The 22,271-nt window shown below is 26.3% G+C and overlaps 1 protein-coding gene across 1 annotated transcript; it reads right to left on the bottom strand.

The window, feature by feature from the left end:
* Positions 1-17,232: 17,232 nt before the first annotated feature.
* On the bottom strand, positions 17,233-19,524 carry LOC124913135 (subtilisin-like protease SBT3). The gene has a single exon (XM_047453749.1). The coding sequence runs from the start codon at positions 19,522-19,524 to the stop codon at positions 17,233-17,235; it is 2,292 nt and encodes a 763-aa protein (XP_047309705.1).
* Between the last annotated feature and the right edge of the window lie 2,747 nt (positions 19,525-22,271).

Raw genomic sequence — 22,271 nt, forward strand, 5'->3', positions numbered from 1 at the left:
AAGTTCCAACATTGTTTGGACTTGCTTAACGTCAGAAACTATTAGTTTCCCTAAGGGCAACTTTAGAAGAGAGAGAGATAGAGAAGATTGAACATCTGGGCATTGACTAATGCATTTGGGCCATCTGGACATTGACTAATGCATCTAGGTCATCTGGGCATTGACTAATGCATCTAGGCATTGACTAATGCATCTGGGCCATCTGGTATTGACGAATGCATCTGGGCTATCTAGTATTGACTAATACATCTGGGTCATCTGGCACCGGCGAGTGTATTTGGGTCATCCGACACCGGTGAGTGCATATGGGTCATCCGACACCAGCGAGTGCATCTGGGCCATCCAGCACCGACGAGTGCATCTGGACCATTTGACATTGACGAATGTATTTGGGAGATCTAAGCATTGACTAATGCACCTGGGACATCAGAGAGAATTTAAGTCAAGGTGGAGATTTGTTGAATAGACTTGAATAGTTGGGCCTTCTTAATGGGCCGGCCCAATTCTCTATTTGTTAGGGTTTATGTATTAGGGTTTTAGGGGACCGAGTGTTATATAAACTCGTGTTATAACCCTAGTTTGTTATATCATCTCTGTAAACAATCTTCTCAATAATAATCTTTCTCTTTTTGGTGGACGTAGTCAAGTTCTATCTTGGTGAACCACATTAAATCTCTGTCCCTTTTTATTGTTTACATCATTCTCACGCCTTCTGTTCTAACACTAAATTTAAAAGAATTCAATAATTTGTACCTAATTAATAAATTCAAAATTTTGTACGTTTTATATATCTCTTGACAAATGTGATTAAGCTATCCACCTCAATATTGCAAGGTTTATTCATATTTATTCTTTGCCTCCCTCTGCTACTTGATCCAACATTGTTGGATTTCTCCATAAGTTTAAAGTTTATGGATAACAAATGGGATATGGAGAGGAGAAATGTGTTTACTATCTCCACCCATCCTACTTCAAGAATTATTTTTATTATTATCTCCACCTAGTTCGATTTAATATAAAGAAACTCTGTGGGGCACGTTATACTATATTCTATAAAAATAAATAAAAAAATTATTTTATAAAATAATATAAACATTATCTTAATATTATATAGAAGAAATTGGGAGAGAGAATGATGTGGCACTATATTACTAGCTAAAAAAATGATAAAGGTTTAGAAGAGAAAGAAAATTTGTTATTTTTTCGACGAATCGGATTGCGTCACGTCATTTCTTTCAAATTTCTTCTACCAAATTCTCTCCCTGATCATTTCTCTATTATATATGTTAATATATTAAAAAATTTATATTATTACAATAAAATAAACTTATAACAATAGTGCAATTGCTCAATTCAAATCAACAATTCATTTGAAACTTTGTTCCTCTTAGGCCTTGTTCGTATTTAGGTTTTCAAAATAACCCAACCAAATCAATTGTCACTTCACTCTCCCTTTTATCCTTCAAATCAATCAAGTCATTAACCAAAATACTAAAATACCCTCTATTTTAAATTATAATTATTTATTTTATTTATATATATTAATATCCTTTAAGTCTTTTTACCAAAAAACATCATCATTTTCTCAAAATTATCACCAATCATTACCAATAATCATTTTTCTCTCTTTCCAGGTTATTTAAATAACTTGAACCGAACAAGCCCTTAGTATTGTCCAATGGATTGGCAGTAGTTTAGAGACGATTGGATGGCTGCGGGAGGATCCAAGTTGTATGAGCTCCACGCATGATAGCCGCAATGCCAGCCACATTAGGGTAAGCCATTGAAATCTATTAAAATAATATATAAAAATAGTATTTATTGTATTTTATGAATTTATTTTTATACATATCTATAGAAAAACTTAATAGTTGTACGAAAAAAAATTATATTAAATATATTAGTTAGTTAAAATTACATTTTAGATGTAATAATATAAATAAAAATAAAAATATAATACTAATGTTTTTTTTGTTTAATGTTACATTAATTATATATATATATATATACATATAATATTTATTAATTTATTTGTATATATATTAATTATTTTAATTTATAATATTACACATTTTAAACTAATTTATAATATAGATTGTTTTATCTTCTTTTTTATTTAGTTTAAATGGTTATAGATATGAGGAACTTTATCTGGGGTAGTAGCGAAAGTCAATTGGACCGCTCTCTGCAAACCGAAGGACGAGGGAGGCATCGGCTTAAAGAATTGTATCGAGTGGAACAAAACTCTCACATTTAAGCATCTGTGGGCTTTGGAGCGAAATCAGGAGTCACAATGGATCAAATGGGTGCATACGAGGTTTATGAAATACAAAACCAACATCTGGATCTGCAAAATTCATGAAGGTATGAGTTGGTCTCTGAAAAAGATTCTGAAACTAAGAAGCGATATTGCAGATCTTTATGACATCCGGTTAAGGGACGGGAAAGGCACTCTATTCTGGCACGACCCCTAGTTCGAAAACCAGACTATCATCTACAAGGAGGAGTTTTAAAATACTCGTATCAGAAGGGACTGTGCAGAAGCGAAAATCAAAGATATTAAAAACGGGAATTGGGACTCACTCATGAAAAGAAATCTAGAAGGACAGAGGATACTTGATCATATAAGTAACATACAACTACATGACAAACCGGATATTCATGAATGGAAAGCTGAGGACAATGGGAAGCTAGTATCGAAGAAAATATGGGAGGTAACCCGGGAAAAAGCGCAGAAAGTAGAATGGGCTCCTCTTATATGGTCAACGAAGATTATCCCTTGACACCAGTTCATTCTATGGCTCGCCTTCTAGGAAAGACTCAACACTCGTGATCATATCAGCAAGTATATGAGCATCCTGGACGCGAGTTGTCTTCTATGCAAAAGAAATGAAAAAATCATAGATCACCTATTAGGGAGCTACTGTATTGCTTCGGAGCTTTGGAACAGATTCTATAAAAGCCTGGAGTTGATCAGTTTCCCGAGCGAATGGATTGAAATCAAAGAAGCGACACTACTCAAAACCAAGGGAAATAGATTTGCAACAAGCGTGTTCAAGTGCGGCTTTGGAACATTGGTATATAACATTTGGCAGGAACTGAATGCAAGGGTATATGGCAGAACCCGCAGGAGCGTTGAAGAGTTATAGAAAGATATTGTATCGGATTACAGCGTCCTCACCGGAACGTGGAGAAGAATTCCAAGCACGGAGCAGAACTGAAATATCTGTAGGAACTGGAATTTACCGTTTTTTGAACTCACTAAAATTGAAAGCATTATAATCAGATAATTCATTTACATTTTTATCTTTTTAGCTTTTATTAAGAATGATACGACTTCAAAATCATTTTAGGCCTGTCTAAAATGGTCTCTTAAACTCGTGGTTTTTTTTCCCGTTATAAGAATTTTTAATGAAATGAAATCGTTTTTCCCCGCCCAAAAAAAATGGTTATAGATTATAAAATTAAAATAATATAATTAAATTAAAACTAAACATTCTAAAATTAAAAATTCAAGTTATTAATTATTATATTTTTGTATTGATATTTAAAATTATTTATTATTTCTGTAAATAAATCCACACAACTAGTAATATATATATATATATATATATATATATATATATATATATATATATATATATATTATTTATTTAATTTATAATGTTATTATAGTTATAATTTTTTATATATAATATTATATTATTATTGTTAAATAAAAATTAATATTATCGTTTATTAAAAATAATAATTATATAAGTATTAAATAGAAAGTTAGAATAAAAAAAGTTTCATAATAATAAATGAAAAATAATGTTAAAATGTTGAAAAACAAAATAATATATATATATATATATATATATATATATATATATATATATATATATATATATATATATTAAATTTTTAAGTTAGTGAGAAATATTTTTTATACTTATTTAGTATTAAAAAAAGTAAATTAAGATTTATATATATATATATATATATATATATATATATATATATATATATATATATATATATATATATATATATATATATATATATATATATATTAAAGAACAATTTAAGAATTCTTGCAAAAATATTCAGATTTACAATTTTTTAAAATTTCTTTTGTATTTCCACCTTGTCCAAATCCAAATACTTAAAGCAATCTTGTATTCTTTATTTATCATTGCTTGAATGTTTATCCCTAAACTTTACTTTTGTTTAAAATAACCCTTGGTCGGCTGCTATTTTGTACACATAGATCCTCTAACTTTTTGATCTTTTTAAAACAAATACCAAACTATTCAAAGTATATTATTCGCCCAAAACATTTACACAAAAGCCTCTATCTAAACTTTCAGATTTAATTGATTTTATCTTTAAACATTTTAAACTGGAATGAGTTAAGTTTGGATTATGATTGTCTAAATTATTAAACAAAAATTATTCATCAAAATAAATTGTTTTTGTATTTTTTTTTAAGTAACCATTAGTTTAAATTTTTCACTTTAAATATTTATCAGTGAACATATTTTGTTATTTCACTTATTGTATCAGTCAAAAAATTAATAAAAAAATATATTTCAGTAACCATAATTTTTTTTTCTTCTTCTAAATTTAACAATAATTAAAAAAGTTTGTATTATTAAAAACATTTTAGTTTAATAATAATCTTTTTTTTTTTTAAATAAATGGTATATAAAGAAAAGTGAGGTCAACCTATTAAACATTAATTAGTAAAAGAAAAAAATATAAACATATTAACTAATGAGATATAATAAATAATAAATTAAATTATCCATATCAAGACTCTCAAAATCGGGAGTTTACGTAAATCGTTAAATAGTTGTAAACTCGTAAAATCTAGATTTTACTTTAAATCGTAAGAGTTTAATTTTTTAAAAATAATAGATATATATTATTATTATTATTTATATATAATTAAGTATTATATACTTAACTAATTTAAATTTTTTATATATTTAAATATAAAATTAATTAAAAAATAATAATAAGTAAATAATACTATTAAAAAATTACACTTAAAAGTTAATTAATTTAATTAATTAATTTAAATAAAAAATAACTTTATTTTTTAACTTTTAAATATAAATTTGTTTTTTTTAAACGTAAAATCGTATAAAATCGTAAAATCAAAATTATTTATAAACTCGTAAAATCGTAAAATCTTATTATCGTAAATTTAAAATCGTAAGAGTTTACTTATTTAAAAGTTACTTAAAACTAAACTCGTTAACGTAAAATTGTAAGATTTTTAAAGTCAACTCGAGATTTTAATCGTCTTAATCTACCCCATGTCCAAATAAATTCAAATCCAATCAACATAATAGTTTAGATTTAGAATTTGATAATTGACTTGGATAAAGTAAAATAAATCTGATTTAAGTATTTGCTCCCACCTAATTTTGACCCAAAGTTCAATTTGATTATTGTTTTTATTAACTTAATAAATGTTTATATTTTTTCACCTTTGATGTATTTAATATTTGGTCTGAACCGAATATTCGACCGAATTCGAATAAACTGAATTTGAATTTCATTTTTCATTTTCGATTTTTTTTTTCGAGTTTGGGTTTCAACTCGAAAACTGAACCGAAAACCGAATACATTTTTTATTATTTATTCTTCAAAGCTTCGTTTAGGTAAAATTTAAAATAATCAAATTAGAATATTTTGAATTCAATATTTAATAATAAAAGGAAAAGAAAGAAAAACATTAGTGGTCTAGTGGTAGAATAATACTTTGTCATGGTACAGAAATTCTCGGCTGGTGCATTTGATTTTAAGTTATGCTAGATCTCATTTATTCCAAAAAATAAAAGTTGAATTCGATTTATTCGTAATTCAAACCGAATATCGAATTCGGTTTAATTAGAATTTATTCGAAATCGGTGCGGTTTTGAATTGGTTAAAAAGAATAAAATTCGAATAAACCGAACTAAGGAACTCGAATAATTCGAACAGTATAATTGTTTTGTGGTTAACTATTTAAATTGCAGTGATTTATATATTACTGAAGATAATTGATATAATACCTAATAAAATACGAACATATTTACCTATTCTAATTAAAAATTTTAAAATTAAATATTATTGTTTCATATATGTATATTTGTAATAATAAAAGACTTTATTTGCAATATAGACATTTAATTAAAATTTACTAAATGGTTAAATAATATATGTACTTATGTAAGAAATTAGAAAAAAAATATTAGTATATAATTAAGATTGCTTTAATTAAAATTTACTAAATGTGTATTGTTAAAAAACATATGTATTTTCTTATAATTAAAACTATATGAGTCTTAAAATCTAGAGTAATTATATTATAATTTATAAGATTATATTAAAATAATATCTACACAACAAAAATGATTTAAAAGTGTAAAACAAATATATTATTTAAAATTTCTTAAATAAAATAATATTAGATAAAATGAAATAAAAATTTAAAATTAAATTTTGTAAATTTACACCAAAAGAATTAATGTATAAAATGTGAAAGCTATAAATATGAAATGTATGACTAAAAAACCTTATATTATAAATAAATTTCTCAATATCAAGATATCGTACCATCACCTTAATTTGTTGAGATACTTAATATAATATATAAAATGGTTAGTGAACTAAGCATTGATTGTGTAGTTGATTTTTTAATTATAATAAAAAATCTGAATCCGGAAATCCTTATACATAATCTTGTTGGAGCATTGAACCAAAGTCCTTAACATCATCCCACAACTCCAATTATTTTTACAATCTTATTAAGACTTAATGAATAACTTTACCATACAAAGAGGGAAATGAGATTAGACAATATATCTGAGAAACAACAAGTGAAGTGAGGCCCATTATAGTACCTATTGTTGAACTCGTTGAAAAAAATGTTATAATATCGGAAGAATGATTTCAATTCATATAAGGTAAGTTGTTTTAGACAATGAACTAGATCAACAACCTAACGTATATCTTTTGAAACCATCCTTCCATCATTATAACATTTTGATATGAGATCAACAATAGGATTACCAATAATAATTGTTGTTCTCATTTTCATCTCCAAATTTGTATTTATTAAATCAATAACCTTAGCTAGTTGGATAGTAAGATTATTCACCTTATTCTTAGTGCATGTCTTAATAAGATTGAAAATATCATTATTCTATAGTTGTGGAATGACGTTAAGTCGTTTTTTCTACAAATTCAATGAGTAAGAAAATGTAAAAATTATCCCGACACAGATTTACTTATAAAATAAAAATCAATTATACAAACAATGTTTTAATTCACTTACCATTTTATAGATCCCATTATGTTTCTTAACAAATGTGATGAGATATTCGCCACATGCGTTAGTTATATATATTTGTTGCCTCCTTCTGGCGTGTCTAACATCCAGGATTGTTAGATTAATTCGTAAGAATGGTTGGAAATCAAGCAAATGAATAAGAAAGAAAATGAAAAGTTGTATTTGTGTCACCTATATCGAGCAAGAACCCTGTTTATAAATATTAGGAGGAAGAATGAACTTAATGCTTATATTATAAAAATATAACTGTGATTATCTTCCATATATCTATTGGTGGAATACGTTTTAAAAATGATGATATTATGTATCTTAATATTTTAATTAACTTTTTTTCTATTTCAATTCAATTTCTTACAATCTTATTTCTTTTAAAATAATTTTGGTAAGATTCTACATTATTACAATAATATAGTTTAACACCATTGAGTCCCCCTCATCTTTTATAGACTTGGTATGATTATAATAAATTTTATTATGTAAATATTAATACACTCAATTTAAATATAGAAGTTTCATTAGTCATACATTCTATATTTATATTTATATGTTCCGACATTTGTTATAAAATTTAAAAATCTAAGTATAAAAAATTACGTTTTAAATTACGTTTTCTAAATTTTGATTTATATTTCATAGTACAAAATAAATATAGTTCAAAATTTAATCTTATTTTTAATATTTAACCGTTTCAAGTTTTATGCACGTGTCAACATTCCCGTAAATTAACAATTTATCTCGTTTACTCTAACAAAAATAAGTTTTGCGTTTTGGTGCGAAAACTCAGTAATTTTAGAAAACTATATATATGTGACAATAATAAATTTCACCCTTTTGTCTCATAATAATTATTTTCTTAAAAATTAAGATATGATAATTTCAACAAAAGAGAAAAAACAGACGCATGACATGAGCAAAAACTACTTTAATATGTTTTTAATATAATCCATTTGAGTTTATTTTTGTTTTTTTTCTCATAAACATTTTAGAGATAAGTTAGAAATTAACATTAGTAAAACAACTTTTTAGAAGCTCATATTTGACTCAAGACTACACAAATCTTAGGTGAATTAGAAATTTGGTTTAAATAATGAATACTTAATATTTAAACGATTTTATTAGTGAAAGTGGGTTATATATATATATATATATATATATATATATATATATATATATATATATATATATATATATATATATATATATATATATATATATATATATATATATATATATATTATATTATATTATATTATATTATATTTGTGAGTAAATAGATATTTGGGTTGGATAGTGAGTTGACCCGACCATAAATTTGAAATAATTAAATATAAAATTAAAAATGTTATATGTATGTTTCGAACTTGCAACATAACAAAAACAAGTAAAATCCTTAACCAACTAAGCTAATAAGAATTATATTTTAAATTCCTCACAAAATTTGATTAATGCGCAACATTCTTAATAATATAATAACGTTTAATTTGAATTTGTCGGATCGAGAGTTGTGGTTAATTTGGATATATATGTAAGCGTAAATGGATACTTGGGTCGGATCGTGGATTGACCCACCCATGAACTTGAAATGGTTGAAAATAAAATTAAAAATTCTATAGGTATGTTTCGAACTTGCAACATAAAAAATAAGTAATATTCTTTAACCAATTAAGCTGAAAAGACTTTATATTTTAAATTATACACAAAATTTGATAAATGTGCCAAATGCATAACTATATATATATATATAACTATATATATATATAATGCTTAATTTGAATTTGTTGGGTCGAGAGTTGTGGTTAATTTGGATATATATATGTGATAGTAAATAGATATTTGGGTCGAATCGTGGGTTGACCCATCCATAAACTTAAAACAATTAAAAATAAAATAAAAATGTTATAGGTATGTTTTGAACTTGCAACCTAACAAAAAAAAATATTTAACAAACTAAGGTAATAAGACTTTATAAAAAAAATGGTCTAATGTTATTTGTGAATTTTATAAAAAATAATCAAATTTTCGAAATATATGCAACAACATGCATGCACAAAATTATAAATAAAACACATCAATCAGAAATGGTTTGATGGTTAAAGTGATCATCTTCCACATTCAAGACAAGAGTTTGAATTCTTAAAAATACAAATTTAAGTAAATTATATGTGTGTATAAGAGGCCGATAATAAATAAAAGGTGGTTGATTTGATGAGGGATAAGAGACCGATAATAAAGAATCGTGAGGTGATGGTTAATTTGATGAGGATAAGAGGCCGATAATATTTGATTGCTAAGGATAAGAGACTTGTGAAAGTTTGATTGAGATTTGTGGTTGGTTTTCTAAGGGAAAAGAGGTCGGTAACAAAGGATTATGAGGTCACGAGATTAGAGGTCGGTTGAAGATTGGTGGTTGGATTGTCGATGGATATGAGAGCGGTAACATTGAGATTGAGATGTGGTTTGTTGATGGATAAGAGGTCGATTGAGATTTTGTAGTTGATTTTTTAAGAGGAATAAGAGGACAATAACAATGGTTTGTCAAGAATAAGAGAATTGTGAAATTGTGTGATTGAGATATGGTTTATCAAGGGATAAGAGGCGTACAAAAGTGTAATTGAGTTTGATGGTTGGTTTACCGAGGGATAAGAGATATGAAAGTATGATTAAGATTTGTGGTTGGATAAGAGGTATGAAAGTATGATTAAGATTTGTGGTTGATTTACCGAGGGATAAGAGGCCGGTAAACTTGGTTTTCAATGATAAGAGATTTTTTTTTATTGATATGATGTTGGTTTGTCAAAAGTGAAAATAAAAATTGTTGGTACTATTGAGATAGTTGATTGCAAAAATGAGGTTACGAGATTAGTAATATGATATGTCTATTATGTAAGAAATGATATTTTTTGTTGACTGAGAAATTATGGTGAAATCGGTAAATTAATGAGAAAAAGTTAAATGAATGTCTCCTTATCAAATATGTTATTATGTTTCTCTTTTTTAATGAATAACAAAAATAACGTTGAATGAAAAAAGTCAGACGACCACTAGATTGTCTCAACCATTGAAGCCCTCATGTTTAGACCATAGATATTGTCAACCAAAAAGATGATGAAGGCGATGAAAACGATAATGATGATGGTGACGACAAATATATGAGTATTGTCTATTTTAACTTTATCTTTGCAACGCAGGGACAATATGCTAGTATATATATATATATATATATATATATATATATAATGCTTAATTTTAATTTGTCGGGTCAAGAACTGTGATTAATTTGAATATATATGTGAGAGTAAATGAATTCTTTGGTCGGATCATAGGTTGACCCGCTCATAAACTTGAAATAGTTAAAAATAAAATTAAAAATGTTATATATATGTTTTAAACTTGTAATCTAATTAAACAAGTAAAGTCATTTAACCAACTAAGCTAATAAGACTTTATATTTTAAATTTTACACAAAATATGATGAACGCGCGACATTCATAATAATATAATAATATTTAATTTGAATTTGTCGGGTCGAGAGTTGTGGTTAATTTGAATATATATGTGAGAGTAAATGGATACTTGAGTCGGATCGTGGGTTGACCCGTCCATAAACTTGAAACAGTTAAAAATTAAATTATGAATGTTATATGTATGTTTCGAACTTGCAACCTAACAAAAACAAGTTAATCCCTTTAACCAATAATAAGATTTTATAATTTAAATTCTACACAAAATTTGATGAACAGGCGACATTGATAATAATATATATATATAATAAAGATTAATTTGAATTTGTCGGGTCGAGAGTTGTGGTTAATTTGGGTATTTATGTGAGATTAAATGGATACATGGGTCGAATCGTGAGTTGATCAACCCAAAAATTTTAAACGGTTAAAAATAAAATAAAAAATTGTATTCGTATGTTTCAAACTTGCAACCTAATAAATCAAGTAAAACTTTTTAACCAACTAAACTAATAAGACTTTATATTTTAAATTTTACACAAAATTTGATGAACGTACAATATTTATAACAATATGTTATATAAGAAAATGTGTCCATAAAGGGTTAAGTACCCCCACATAGACTTCAAACACATTTAACTATTGGACGCATAACTTTCACAAAAAAATGTAATTAAAAAATGCTTAAAATGATGGTATATTGTGATCGATAATAATGAATTAGTGAGAATAGACGGATCGAACGATGTGAGTGACTTGAATTTTTATGTTAGACAAAATGAACCGGATGAATTTATTTAAATATAAACTCAATCTTAAGTTAATGATATACCTTATACCAAAGGTCTTTTTTAATTATATATTTAAAATAATAACTAATGTATATTAATTATGAAGGTGAGAAGTATTTCCTTTTAAATATACAATATAATTTTTAATAAATAATTATATATATATTAATAATTTTATAATCTATATAATTATATATTAAATATATATATATATAACAATTTATATAAAAATTAATTTGTGATATATTATTTGTAATAAAAATAAAAATAAATTATTTTGATTGATTATTTGTCTCATTTAATGATATTTTATTAATTAATTATAAATATATTAATAATTTTACTGATATATTATCAGTGATATATTTAAATAAAAATAAATAAATTTGTTTGATTATTTATTTCTTTTTTATGAATTATTTTTAATTAATAATTATATATATTAATAATTTTATATGTATTAATTATTTTATAATTTATATAATTATTTATTAAATATAAATATAAATATAAATATAAATATAAATATATATATATATATATATATTTGTAACACCATATTTAAAAATTAATTTATGATATATTTAAATTAATTATTTTATAATGTATATAATTATATAATTATATATTAAATATAGATATATAACTTATTTAAAAATTAATTTGTGATATAATTAAATAAAAATAAATACTAGACTTATATACCATATATATATATATATATATATATAAAATTATAAAATAATTTTAATAATCATAAGTGATATATTATTAAAATATTTATATTTTAAATTTGAAAATCGTGAGGATTTGAGAGGAATATTATAAATATTAAAATGTGATATATGTCGTGAATTTGAAAAATTAAAGATTTATTGATCAAAATGCAAACTGAGTTTGTTGGTGGTATATATATAGGTGTGTATTTAAGGGATTAAATGAATAATTGATTATGTGGTGTAGATTTGAGGGACCCTCGAAATGATATAAATGATCATGGTAGATGTAACTAATAATGATGGATGTAACTAATAATGATGGTGGTATATTTTTTTTAGTTTTTAATGTTTAAAATGAGGTTAAGTGTGGTGAATGATTAGATATTTTCTAATTGGCTATTTTCGAATAATAAATCAAAATAATGAATCAGTGCTTATGTATTAATAATTTTTAATTTATATAATGAAATATTAAATATATATAAAATAACTTATTTAAAAATTAATTCGTAATATATTTAAATAAAAATAAATTAATTTGTTGGCTTATTTGTCTCCTTTTATATTAATTTTTTTTCTTCATTTATTTTATTAAATTAAAATATTTTTTTTTCATATTTATTAGATACGTCACTATACTATCATTTTTTAATTTTATATTTTTTCTTTACTTGAATTTTTTAATAAATAATTATATATATAAATATATATATCAATAATTTTATTTGTATTAATTATTTTATACTATATAATTAAATTTTAAATTTTAAAAATATTCTTACATCTCTTATTAAAATTTTCAAATATTTTATTAAAAAAATATTTTTATATATTCGAGTTTATATATAAAATATATACCTACACACAATTATAAATTGAATTCAATAATCACAAGTAGTGGTGTATATATTAAAGTGTTCACATTTCAAACTTGAAATTATGTTTTGTGTCTTAGTTAATGAGCATTTTAAAAGGTGTATTATAAAGATTAAAATTATTATGATGATATATGTGAGTGTATATTTGAGAGATTAAATAATTGTCAGATTTTAGTTGGGATGGATGCGAATTTGAGGGATTAAGAGAATGGTGGTTCGAATTGAATCAAATGCACAAAATGAGGGTATAATGTGATCGATAATGACGAATTATTTTGAGAAAAATGACCAAAGTGAAGGTAGATATTGGTCGATAATAAGATGGAACAAAATGTCCAATGTGTGAGTAGAAGGTAGTCACAGATATAGTAAAATGTTAGTTTTTGGTGTTCAAATTTTTTATTATTTGCTCATTTTCATATATGTTTTATGATTGCAATTGCACCTTATTTAAATGTCTATTTAATGGTTTCTCTTACTTTAAAAATGGTGAATTTATTTGGAAATAATCTCATTTTGAAACAATACTTATTTTTTAAAAAATATTATTAATTTTTAATTTTATTTCAATTTAATTGAGATGATCGTCTAAAATATACTTCACTTATATATATTAACAAATTTAATAACATTTTTTTATTTTAAACATAATTTCAATTCTATCTATTTCTATATTTATTCATATAAAATTAATCAATTAAATTAAAATTTTGTCTTGTACATTTAATTTGAATTTATTTGAAATTTATCAAATAATTTTGAAAACATATAATCTTAATTATTAATTCTAAAATGTCTTTTTAAACTTTAATATAAATGATTGGTATTTATAATAACGTTGATTTCTTATTGTCTAACTCTTTATTTTAATATATTTAAATAATTTTTATAAATTTTAAAATATTTAATTAACGTAAGGGATTTATCCTAGTTTTTATAATAATATGTGATTCTAATCATCCAAAATGTGTTACTCAACTTACCATTAAGAGTAATTATAAAAACCAGAAATTTGGTATCATGAATAGTGTCGATAGTCCACTTAAAACATATAAGTGGACTTAAAATCTAATACGCACCTGGTCCACGCTTCACTCATGCCACGTTGACCGGACGATGAACTAGTTGACCCCATCCCAGACCGCTACCAAAGCCGGTTAAGCGAAGCCTAAACTGCGTCCCAAAAATCTGTTTGGGATTTTTCATATCAATTATTTTTTAACAATTATATTCCCAAAATTATTTTAAAGAATTCAGAAAATAGAAAACAATCTTAAAATATATTTAAAGTATTTTCATAATATATAAAAAATAATTATAACTATTTTTTTAAAAATTATTGACATTTTGTTCAAGAATAGTTGACTACGTCTTGTATGCCCTTCTTAACTACACCCATGAAAAAGTGTAGTTAAGAAGGGCATACAAAATGTAGTCAACAATGTCTTAAACTAAATCGTCAATAATTATAAATAATTATAGTTAATTTTATGTATTATTAAATTATTGTTATGATTAAAATGTTTTAAATTTGTTTATTAATTATTTATGAAAACGTTGAAATGAATATTTATTATTATATAAAAAATGATTTAGATCTATAAATATAAAATATAAATAATTAAATTTATAAAAAAACTAATAATTTAAATATTAATCTTAAAATATATATTATTAAAATTAATAATAATAATTTAAATAGATATATTAAAATATATATAATTAAATTTATAAAATTAATAATTATAATATATATATATATAATAAATTATATTAGATTGGAAATAAATGAATAAGATCATTTTGAGAATTGGAGGTGTGAAGAGGATGTGATATAAATGAGTGATGAAGTTAATGAAGGAGAGAGGCGAAGGATTAAGCTAAGAGGGGAAAGATAAAGGAGAGTTATTTTTTTAATTAAAGTTATTTTATTTTAATAATTTGAGTAATCCTAAACCAACACAAATTAAAACTTAAATCTAATTAATCGAAATTTAATTCAAACTAAATTATCTTACCCAAATTTATATTTTGGATTTGAGTTAAGATTGGGGTTTGAGTAAACTCAAAATATGTTTACCTCTAACTAAAATATCTTTTATTTTAAATTTTAAAATTTTATTTAATTATTATATATATTAATATGGTTAGGTGAGTTTAGTAACCCTTGAATTTGAATTTGAATTTTATTTTTGAATTTGAATTTGAATTGAAATTAAAATTAAAATTGAAATTGGAATTGGAATTGGAATTTGAACTAGAACTGGAATTGATATTGAAACTGGAACTGGAACTGGAACTGGAACTGGAACTGGAACTGGAACTGGAACTGGAACTGGAACTGGAACTGAAACTGGAACTGGAACTGGAACTGAAATTGAAATTGAAATTGAAATTGGAATTGAAATTAGAATTAGAATTGAGTCCAATTTCAAATTATTATGTTTGATACACCATTTAAGATTAAATATTTAAAAATTTCAATAGAATTCAGAAAATGTAATTTTCTAATTATTAATTTTAGTCTTTTTTTTTTTAGTTCAAAATTATAATTTAAATTTTTATTTTTTTATATTTTTTCAAACAAAAACATTCTTACCTCATCATCATTTTTATATAACTAGAATCCGAACATAAATAACCAGAATCCGAACATAGTCATAGACACAAATCCAAGGTTAAGCATTAGATAAGACTATGATGAATAGATATGGTGCGATTAAAAAGTTCTGAATGGCTTATTTAAAAAAAAAATTAATTCATTCTACGTCAAAATGTATTCAGAATTGAAATTCTAAAAGATTTACAAATATTATCTTGGGGAAGTCGATGGTTTGACCCCAATGATCCGAAAATCCTATTCAAAATTAAATCTCAAAAAATTCAAATCTTGATTAAAATTACCAACAACTATTCAGCCCTACGCCTCCCAAAACACTCTCATGCACTTTTCTTGTTCAAATTCGTCCCAATTCTCGAAATTCTTAAAAGTCTATAGATGTTAAAATTCCTCTTTCTCAATAGTTTGTTCTAATTTATTAATAAGTTCTAACCATTGATTCTTTTTTTTATCTTGAATCTAATTTACTTATTTTCTACTTAAGAAAAAGTATGTTTTAACTCCTAGCCTTCTCCGCATTTTTTATATTACAAATCAATTTAAAACTTATACTCGTGCAATTTTGACCTCAAACTTTTAATGTAATATGGATTTACCCAAATATTGTTATTTATAATACTAAACACAAATTGATTTCTTAAAATAATATAGATTGCTATAAAATAATTATAAAAGTTTTTTAAACTATTCTTTGATAAGGTTACTTTTATCATTTTTATTATCAAATTGAAATGAGCATGGGTGAAGATGAGGAGGAAATAAGAAATAAATTAAAATTTTATAAAAACGAACTGGTAAATAATTAAATTCGCGCATATCCTATATCGACAGTAACATAAAATTGACATTAAAGGCTTTAACGACGGTATATTACAACGGTTAATGCTCAAATTTCAAAATCGACTACCCTTAACAACATTAGACGACGGTCAGAAACTGTTGGTGCATTTTCTAATCGATTTTGTGTTTGTTCAAATTCTTCAATATTTTCACAAATTTGTTGAAAGTAATGATAATAAATTTATTAGATCACATAGTAGTTTGAGAAGTTTAACTTACATATTAATAAGGATTCCATGTGGATCACAACTAGAGGAGACACACATGAATTGATATTAGTCTCCGTCAAGCAATGAGATCAACTAACTTCTTAAGAAATTAGAGAATTATTAGGAGAACGAAAAAAGATTATATCATAATCGATAGTAATTACTTTTAGTAACATTTTCTTATAATAGATTATTGGTTATTGAAAAAAGATTTTAGTGGCATAAACTTATATAATGCATGTTAACCTAATTTCACAAAATCAAGTTCATTATTCTAGCTAGAATTGACAACCTTTCAAAACATTACCTTTAATTTATTGCAATCTAAATTAAAAATCTTTATCTCAAAATCAACAATAATAACAATAACATCTAGCCTCCAAAATATACTTATGCAATAAATTCTGGTGATATAACAATAGGGCTCCTAACAGTGTGATTTCCATTTTGCTCAATCCAAATCAACACACCATTTGAAACATTGCTCCTCTTATTTTCATTCTTCCACTCAATCTTCAAGATATAACTTTGTTTATCGTATTTCTTATCAAAAACGAGATGTGTCGGATGGACTACAGCCTTCGAGCCCTCAGGTGCCACCACCTTAGCCTCGTATGTAGCACCGCCTAATCCCACATTTGTCAAAGTCCTATGAAATGTCATTGATACTACTGACGACGATTTATCGTTATATGTAACTATAAATGATGGATAGTTAGCATCCGGTGATGGCTCGGTGCAATTGTAACGCTTTGTCCTAGTCAATGTCATGATTTGTTCTTTTGTATAGTTCAAATAACACAAGACATTGACGTAGTCTCTAGCTGTGGCATCATAGACTAAACCTGGATCGAGGGCTCGATTTGGATCAATATGACCGGATCCCATAGCGAGTGGAGAAGCATATTGAAGATCATTTGATATGTTATCTTGGATAGGATTGTTAGTATTGTCCAATGGATTGGCGGTAGTCATTAGAGCCGATTGGATGGCTGCGGGGCTCCAAGTTGGGTGAGCTCCACGCATGAGAGCTGCAATGCCAGCCACATGAGGGCAAGCCATTGAAGTCCCGGAAACTATAACGTAGTCACTTGATAGGTTTATGTTAGTTCCGACTTTTGCTATCGGCTTATTGGGAGTATACGCCGCTAGGATTAAGGTCCCGGGTGCTATCAAATCTGGCTTTAAGATACCGGGATAAGGCATGGCAGGGCCTCGAGATGTGTAGGTTGCAACTTTTGGAGCTGGCTTGATTCCAATGATTGTCTCCTTAAACTTGATGCTGGCTATTGGATTGGAACCATGGTTTCTGGTCTTTGCATATTCAATCACCGATATAGCTTCGTTTGAGGTTATTGCAACTCCGGGCCATGGAAACTTTGAGAAAACATACAACAAGGGGTCGTCGTTGACAAAAATGGCGGCGGCTATGGTCGACTTTGCGATTATTTTGAATTGTTCTTGCCAATTGTTAGTGTTGTCGCATATTATCACGGTTGATGGAGGTAATGTGTTAATATACTCTACGGAATCACATAAGGCTATGGTTTCGTTATACAATAGTGGGAGCTTGTCTATAGTTGCACTAAGAGGAAAAGTAGTCCATCCCATGATTGTCATATTGTTTCCTAGTTTCAATGTGCCCGCAAACCTACGATCGGTGTCCCCAGCACCGACTGTTATTGTCCACGGGATTGCATCGGTTATAGATGAAAAGCCTGGCCCCGAGTTCCCTCCGGCTTGAGCTACAACGATACCTTTCTCCATAGCCGCGAATGTAGCAATAGCAATGGGATTTTCATAGAATGGGATGACGGTATCTACACCAAATGAGAGCGACAAAACATCAACACCATCTTCAACCGCTTTGTCGATGGCAGCTAGTACATCGCATGTCGTAACGTCCACTCCCCAATAGATCTTGTATGAAGCAACCCTAGCATGAGGTGCCATGCCACGAGCCGTTCCTTCAGCATATCCAAAGAAATCCACATTATCTACATAACCGCCGGCTGCTGTTGAAGCACAATGCGTGCCATGTCCATCCTCGTCTCGAGCCGAGTTAAGCCCTAGGTTGACATGTGGTTTGATGGATAATAAACCCTTGTTGAATGACCTAGCACAAACTAACTTAGAATTGCACATGGATGCATTGAAACCTTCTCCTTCCTCGCATTTTCCTTTCCACTTATCGGGCACGGGAGTAATGTTGTCGTGAAAGCTCCGACTTTCCGGCCATACTCCCGTGTCCACAATTCCGACAACGACTCCTTCTCCGTAGTCGGAAGCCGGCCATAATCCATTGTTGCGATTTAACGAGAGGAAATCGGTTGTGTGAGTAGTTCGGAGACTAATAGGTTTGTCGTGGTACGACGAGACGAAAGAGGGTGAAGCCTTGACGGATTCGAGCTCGGTTTTGGAAAGGTAGGCGCAAAAGCCATCGGCAACATTGGAGTAGGTGTAGATCACATTGTTTTTGTTGTTGGTTGTGGTGGAAGAAGAAGTTAGAGAAGTGTACCAATGGTGGTTGGAAGTGAAAGGTTTTGGCATTAGAGAAAGATCCATATGGAGTATGTATAAGGATCTCTCATTGCCCAAAACTGGATTGGCGCAGAATGATGTTGTTAGAAGTAGGAGGAGAAACCATGAAAAGGTCATCTCCAATTCAAATGGAAACTCCATAATCACCACTCATAAGATACCCCTCACATATATATATATAGAGAACCATATAATGGTATCACTATTATTGTCTTTTATTAAAAAAAAAATATATTATAATATATAACATTAAATCTTTTACATTTATCAATTACATTATTTAATTTATTAATTAAAATAAAAAAATATCATTTTATATTAATAACCTTTAAATATGTTTACCAAAATAAACTCACTTTCAAAATAATCAATACTCAACATTTATCATATTATCTCATATATTGTGGGAAGATTCTCACTAAAAGGATTAATATAGTTAATTTCAAGTTAATTTATTAGTGAAAATAACATTTTAAAGTATTTTTTAAAAAGATTTATGAAAAATTACAAAAAAGTTCGATTAAAAGAAAAAGAAACAAAACATTACATCAGAAAATTAAATAAAAATACAATAAAAAACAAAAAAGGTGAAAAAAAACACAAATAGCATAACACTATGTAAAGTGAAGGTTTATTACAATATATTCATGTTAATCTTTTCACCCAAAAAAAAAAATTGATAAATCTCAAACGAAACAAATAAAAGAAAGGAAAAAAAGAGTAGAGTATTTGTAAGAATTAAAAAAAAAATTGAAGAGAAAATATGAAAAATAATTGTTAACGTGATGTTACAACCCAATCTCAAAGTTTATTTTCATTTTTCCTTTTATATATATATATATATAAAATGATGCTTAATTTTTAAAGTGTTCGGATTGTCGGGTCGAGAGTTGTGCTTAATTTGGATATATACGTGAGAGTAAAATGATACTTGGGTCGGATTGTGGGTTGACCCGCCCATAAACTTAAAACGGTTAAAAATAAAATTAAATATGCTATAGGTATAGTTCGAACTTGCAACCTAATAAAATAAGTACAACCTTTTAACCAATATGTTAATAACACTTTATATTTTAAATTATACACTAAATTTGATGAACGCGAGACATTTTAACAATATAAGTTCAACTTTTTAACTAATTAATCTATATATATATATAATGCTGCTGAATTTTTAAAGTGTCTGTATTGCCGCGGGTCGAGAGCTGTGGTTAATTTGAATATATATGTGTGAGTAATGGATACTTGAGTTAAATTATGAGTTGACCCGCCCATAAATATTTTTACCATAATATTTTTTTTCACGATTTTTTATATTATTAATAGTGTATTATTTATGTATATTTAAAACTTTTAAATATACTAGGGACAGCTCTAAAGTCAATACACACGATCTCCACCGTATACCTTATTAAAGTCAAATTTTATTTACATTTAATCGAACCCAATTGATTTTGAGATAATTTTTCTCATAAATAAAATTACTTACCCTCGAGTTATTTTGGTTATTAAATAATAATACAACTCTTGTTTTTGGATATTTATGTCTAATTAACTTATATTTTATTTTTCAAAGTAAAGTATGGTTTCTTCTTCTTTAGTAAATGACACTATCTAATAAAAAAAACATCAAGAATAATTATCAAATCAAAATCTAAATCATAATTGTAAGTTTTTTTTTAAATATTTTTCGAAATAGTTTCATTAGAGTTGTTAAATAATTCAACATAATTTTATTTTTTTTCTCTTTATAATGTAATTATTCAATTCATTAATAAAATATATATAATATTTTTTATTTTATAATTATAGATCAATACCTCTAAAATCTTTTTACCAAAAAATAATATTCGTATCTTCTCAAAATTATCACCATCATTACTTTTCAAATAACTCATTTTATTTGAAAAAAACGAATCCAAACAAACCCTAACAAACATATCTTGGATATCTAATTTCCATCAAATCAAAACCTAAACCAGTTTAGTGGTCTCCTCAATAAAGAAATAAATATATACAATTGTCGGATGTAAATCAACTAATAATTATTCTCATTATACAATAAGAGCTTGTTTGATTGTTGATGTAATATGATTTGGGTTTTTGTTCAGAAAAAATAATTGGTGTGTTTAAAAATGGTTTATTTAGATGATTCAGAGTAAAATGATTAAAAAAAAGGTAATAGTTGAAGAAATATTTATTTGAAAATAATCTCAAAGAATTCACATGACCAAACAAGCTCTAATAATCATCGTCAGCTTCTTACGTTATAAAGTCGTAATGTTTGTTAAAGACCCACCCACCCACCCATCTTTGATTGTTTGTTCTCCTTAGTGGGTTGATCATGTTGATTATAAAAGAAGTGAAAGAAATTCATAAATAAGCTATTCAACTATTAGCAATTGTTTATATCCTTCCTCCATCTTTATAAGATTTTTATTTAGCTCACTTAAGCTTTAAAATAGAATAGAAAAAAAAGAACCATTCTTTTAGGCTTGTTTTTGACATATTGGACATCACATTATAAATAATATTAAAGAAATTGAAAGGTTGAATGTAAAATATAAAATCGTATGTTCTAGCAGCCAATGTCAGTAGGAGATATATAGTTTGCGACAGTGATAATGGTATGAAATTTTTACGAATATTTTTTTGTCATCTATGACAATTAATCTAGAACTTTTGATAGTATTTGAACATTTAGGAGATTGCATGTACAAAAGAGTTCATTTTTCAATGTTTTATGCGGGTGGTTTATAATGTTTTTTCAATATTTTATGCGAGTGGTTTACAATATTTTATGCGGGTGGTTTACAATGAATGAAATTGAAATTTATACGATATAAATGATAAGAACAATTTGTTGTGATTTTTTACATGATTAGACC

Source organism: Impatiens glandulifera, chromosome 8 (assembly GCF_907164915.1).
Source record: "Impatiens glandulifera chromosome 8, dImpGla2.1, whole genome shotgun sequence".
NCBI lineage: Eukaryota > Viridiplantae > Streptophyta > Magnoliopsida > Ericales > Balsaminaceae > Impatiens > Impatiens glandulifera.

Excerpts from the sequence above, each read along its gene's own strand:
- LOC124913135 (XM_047453749.1), bottom strand. The coding sequence starts at position 19,524 with ATGGAGTTTCCATTTGAATTGGAGATGACCTTTTCATGGTTTCTCCTC.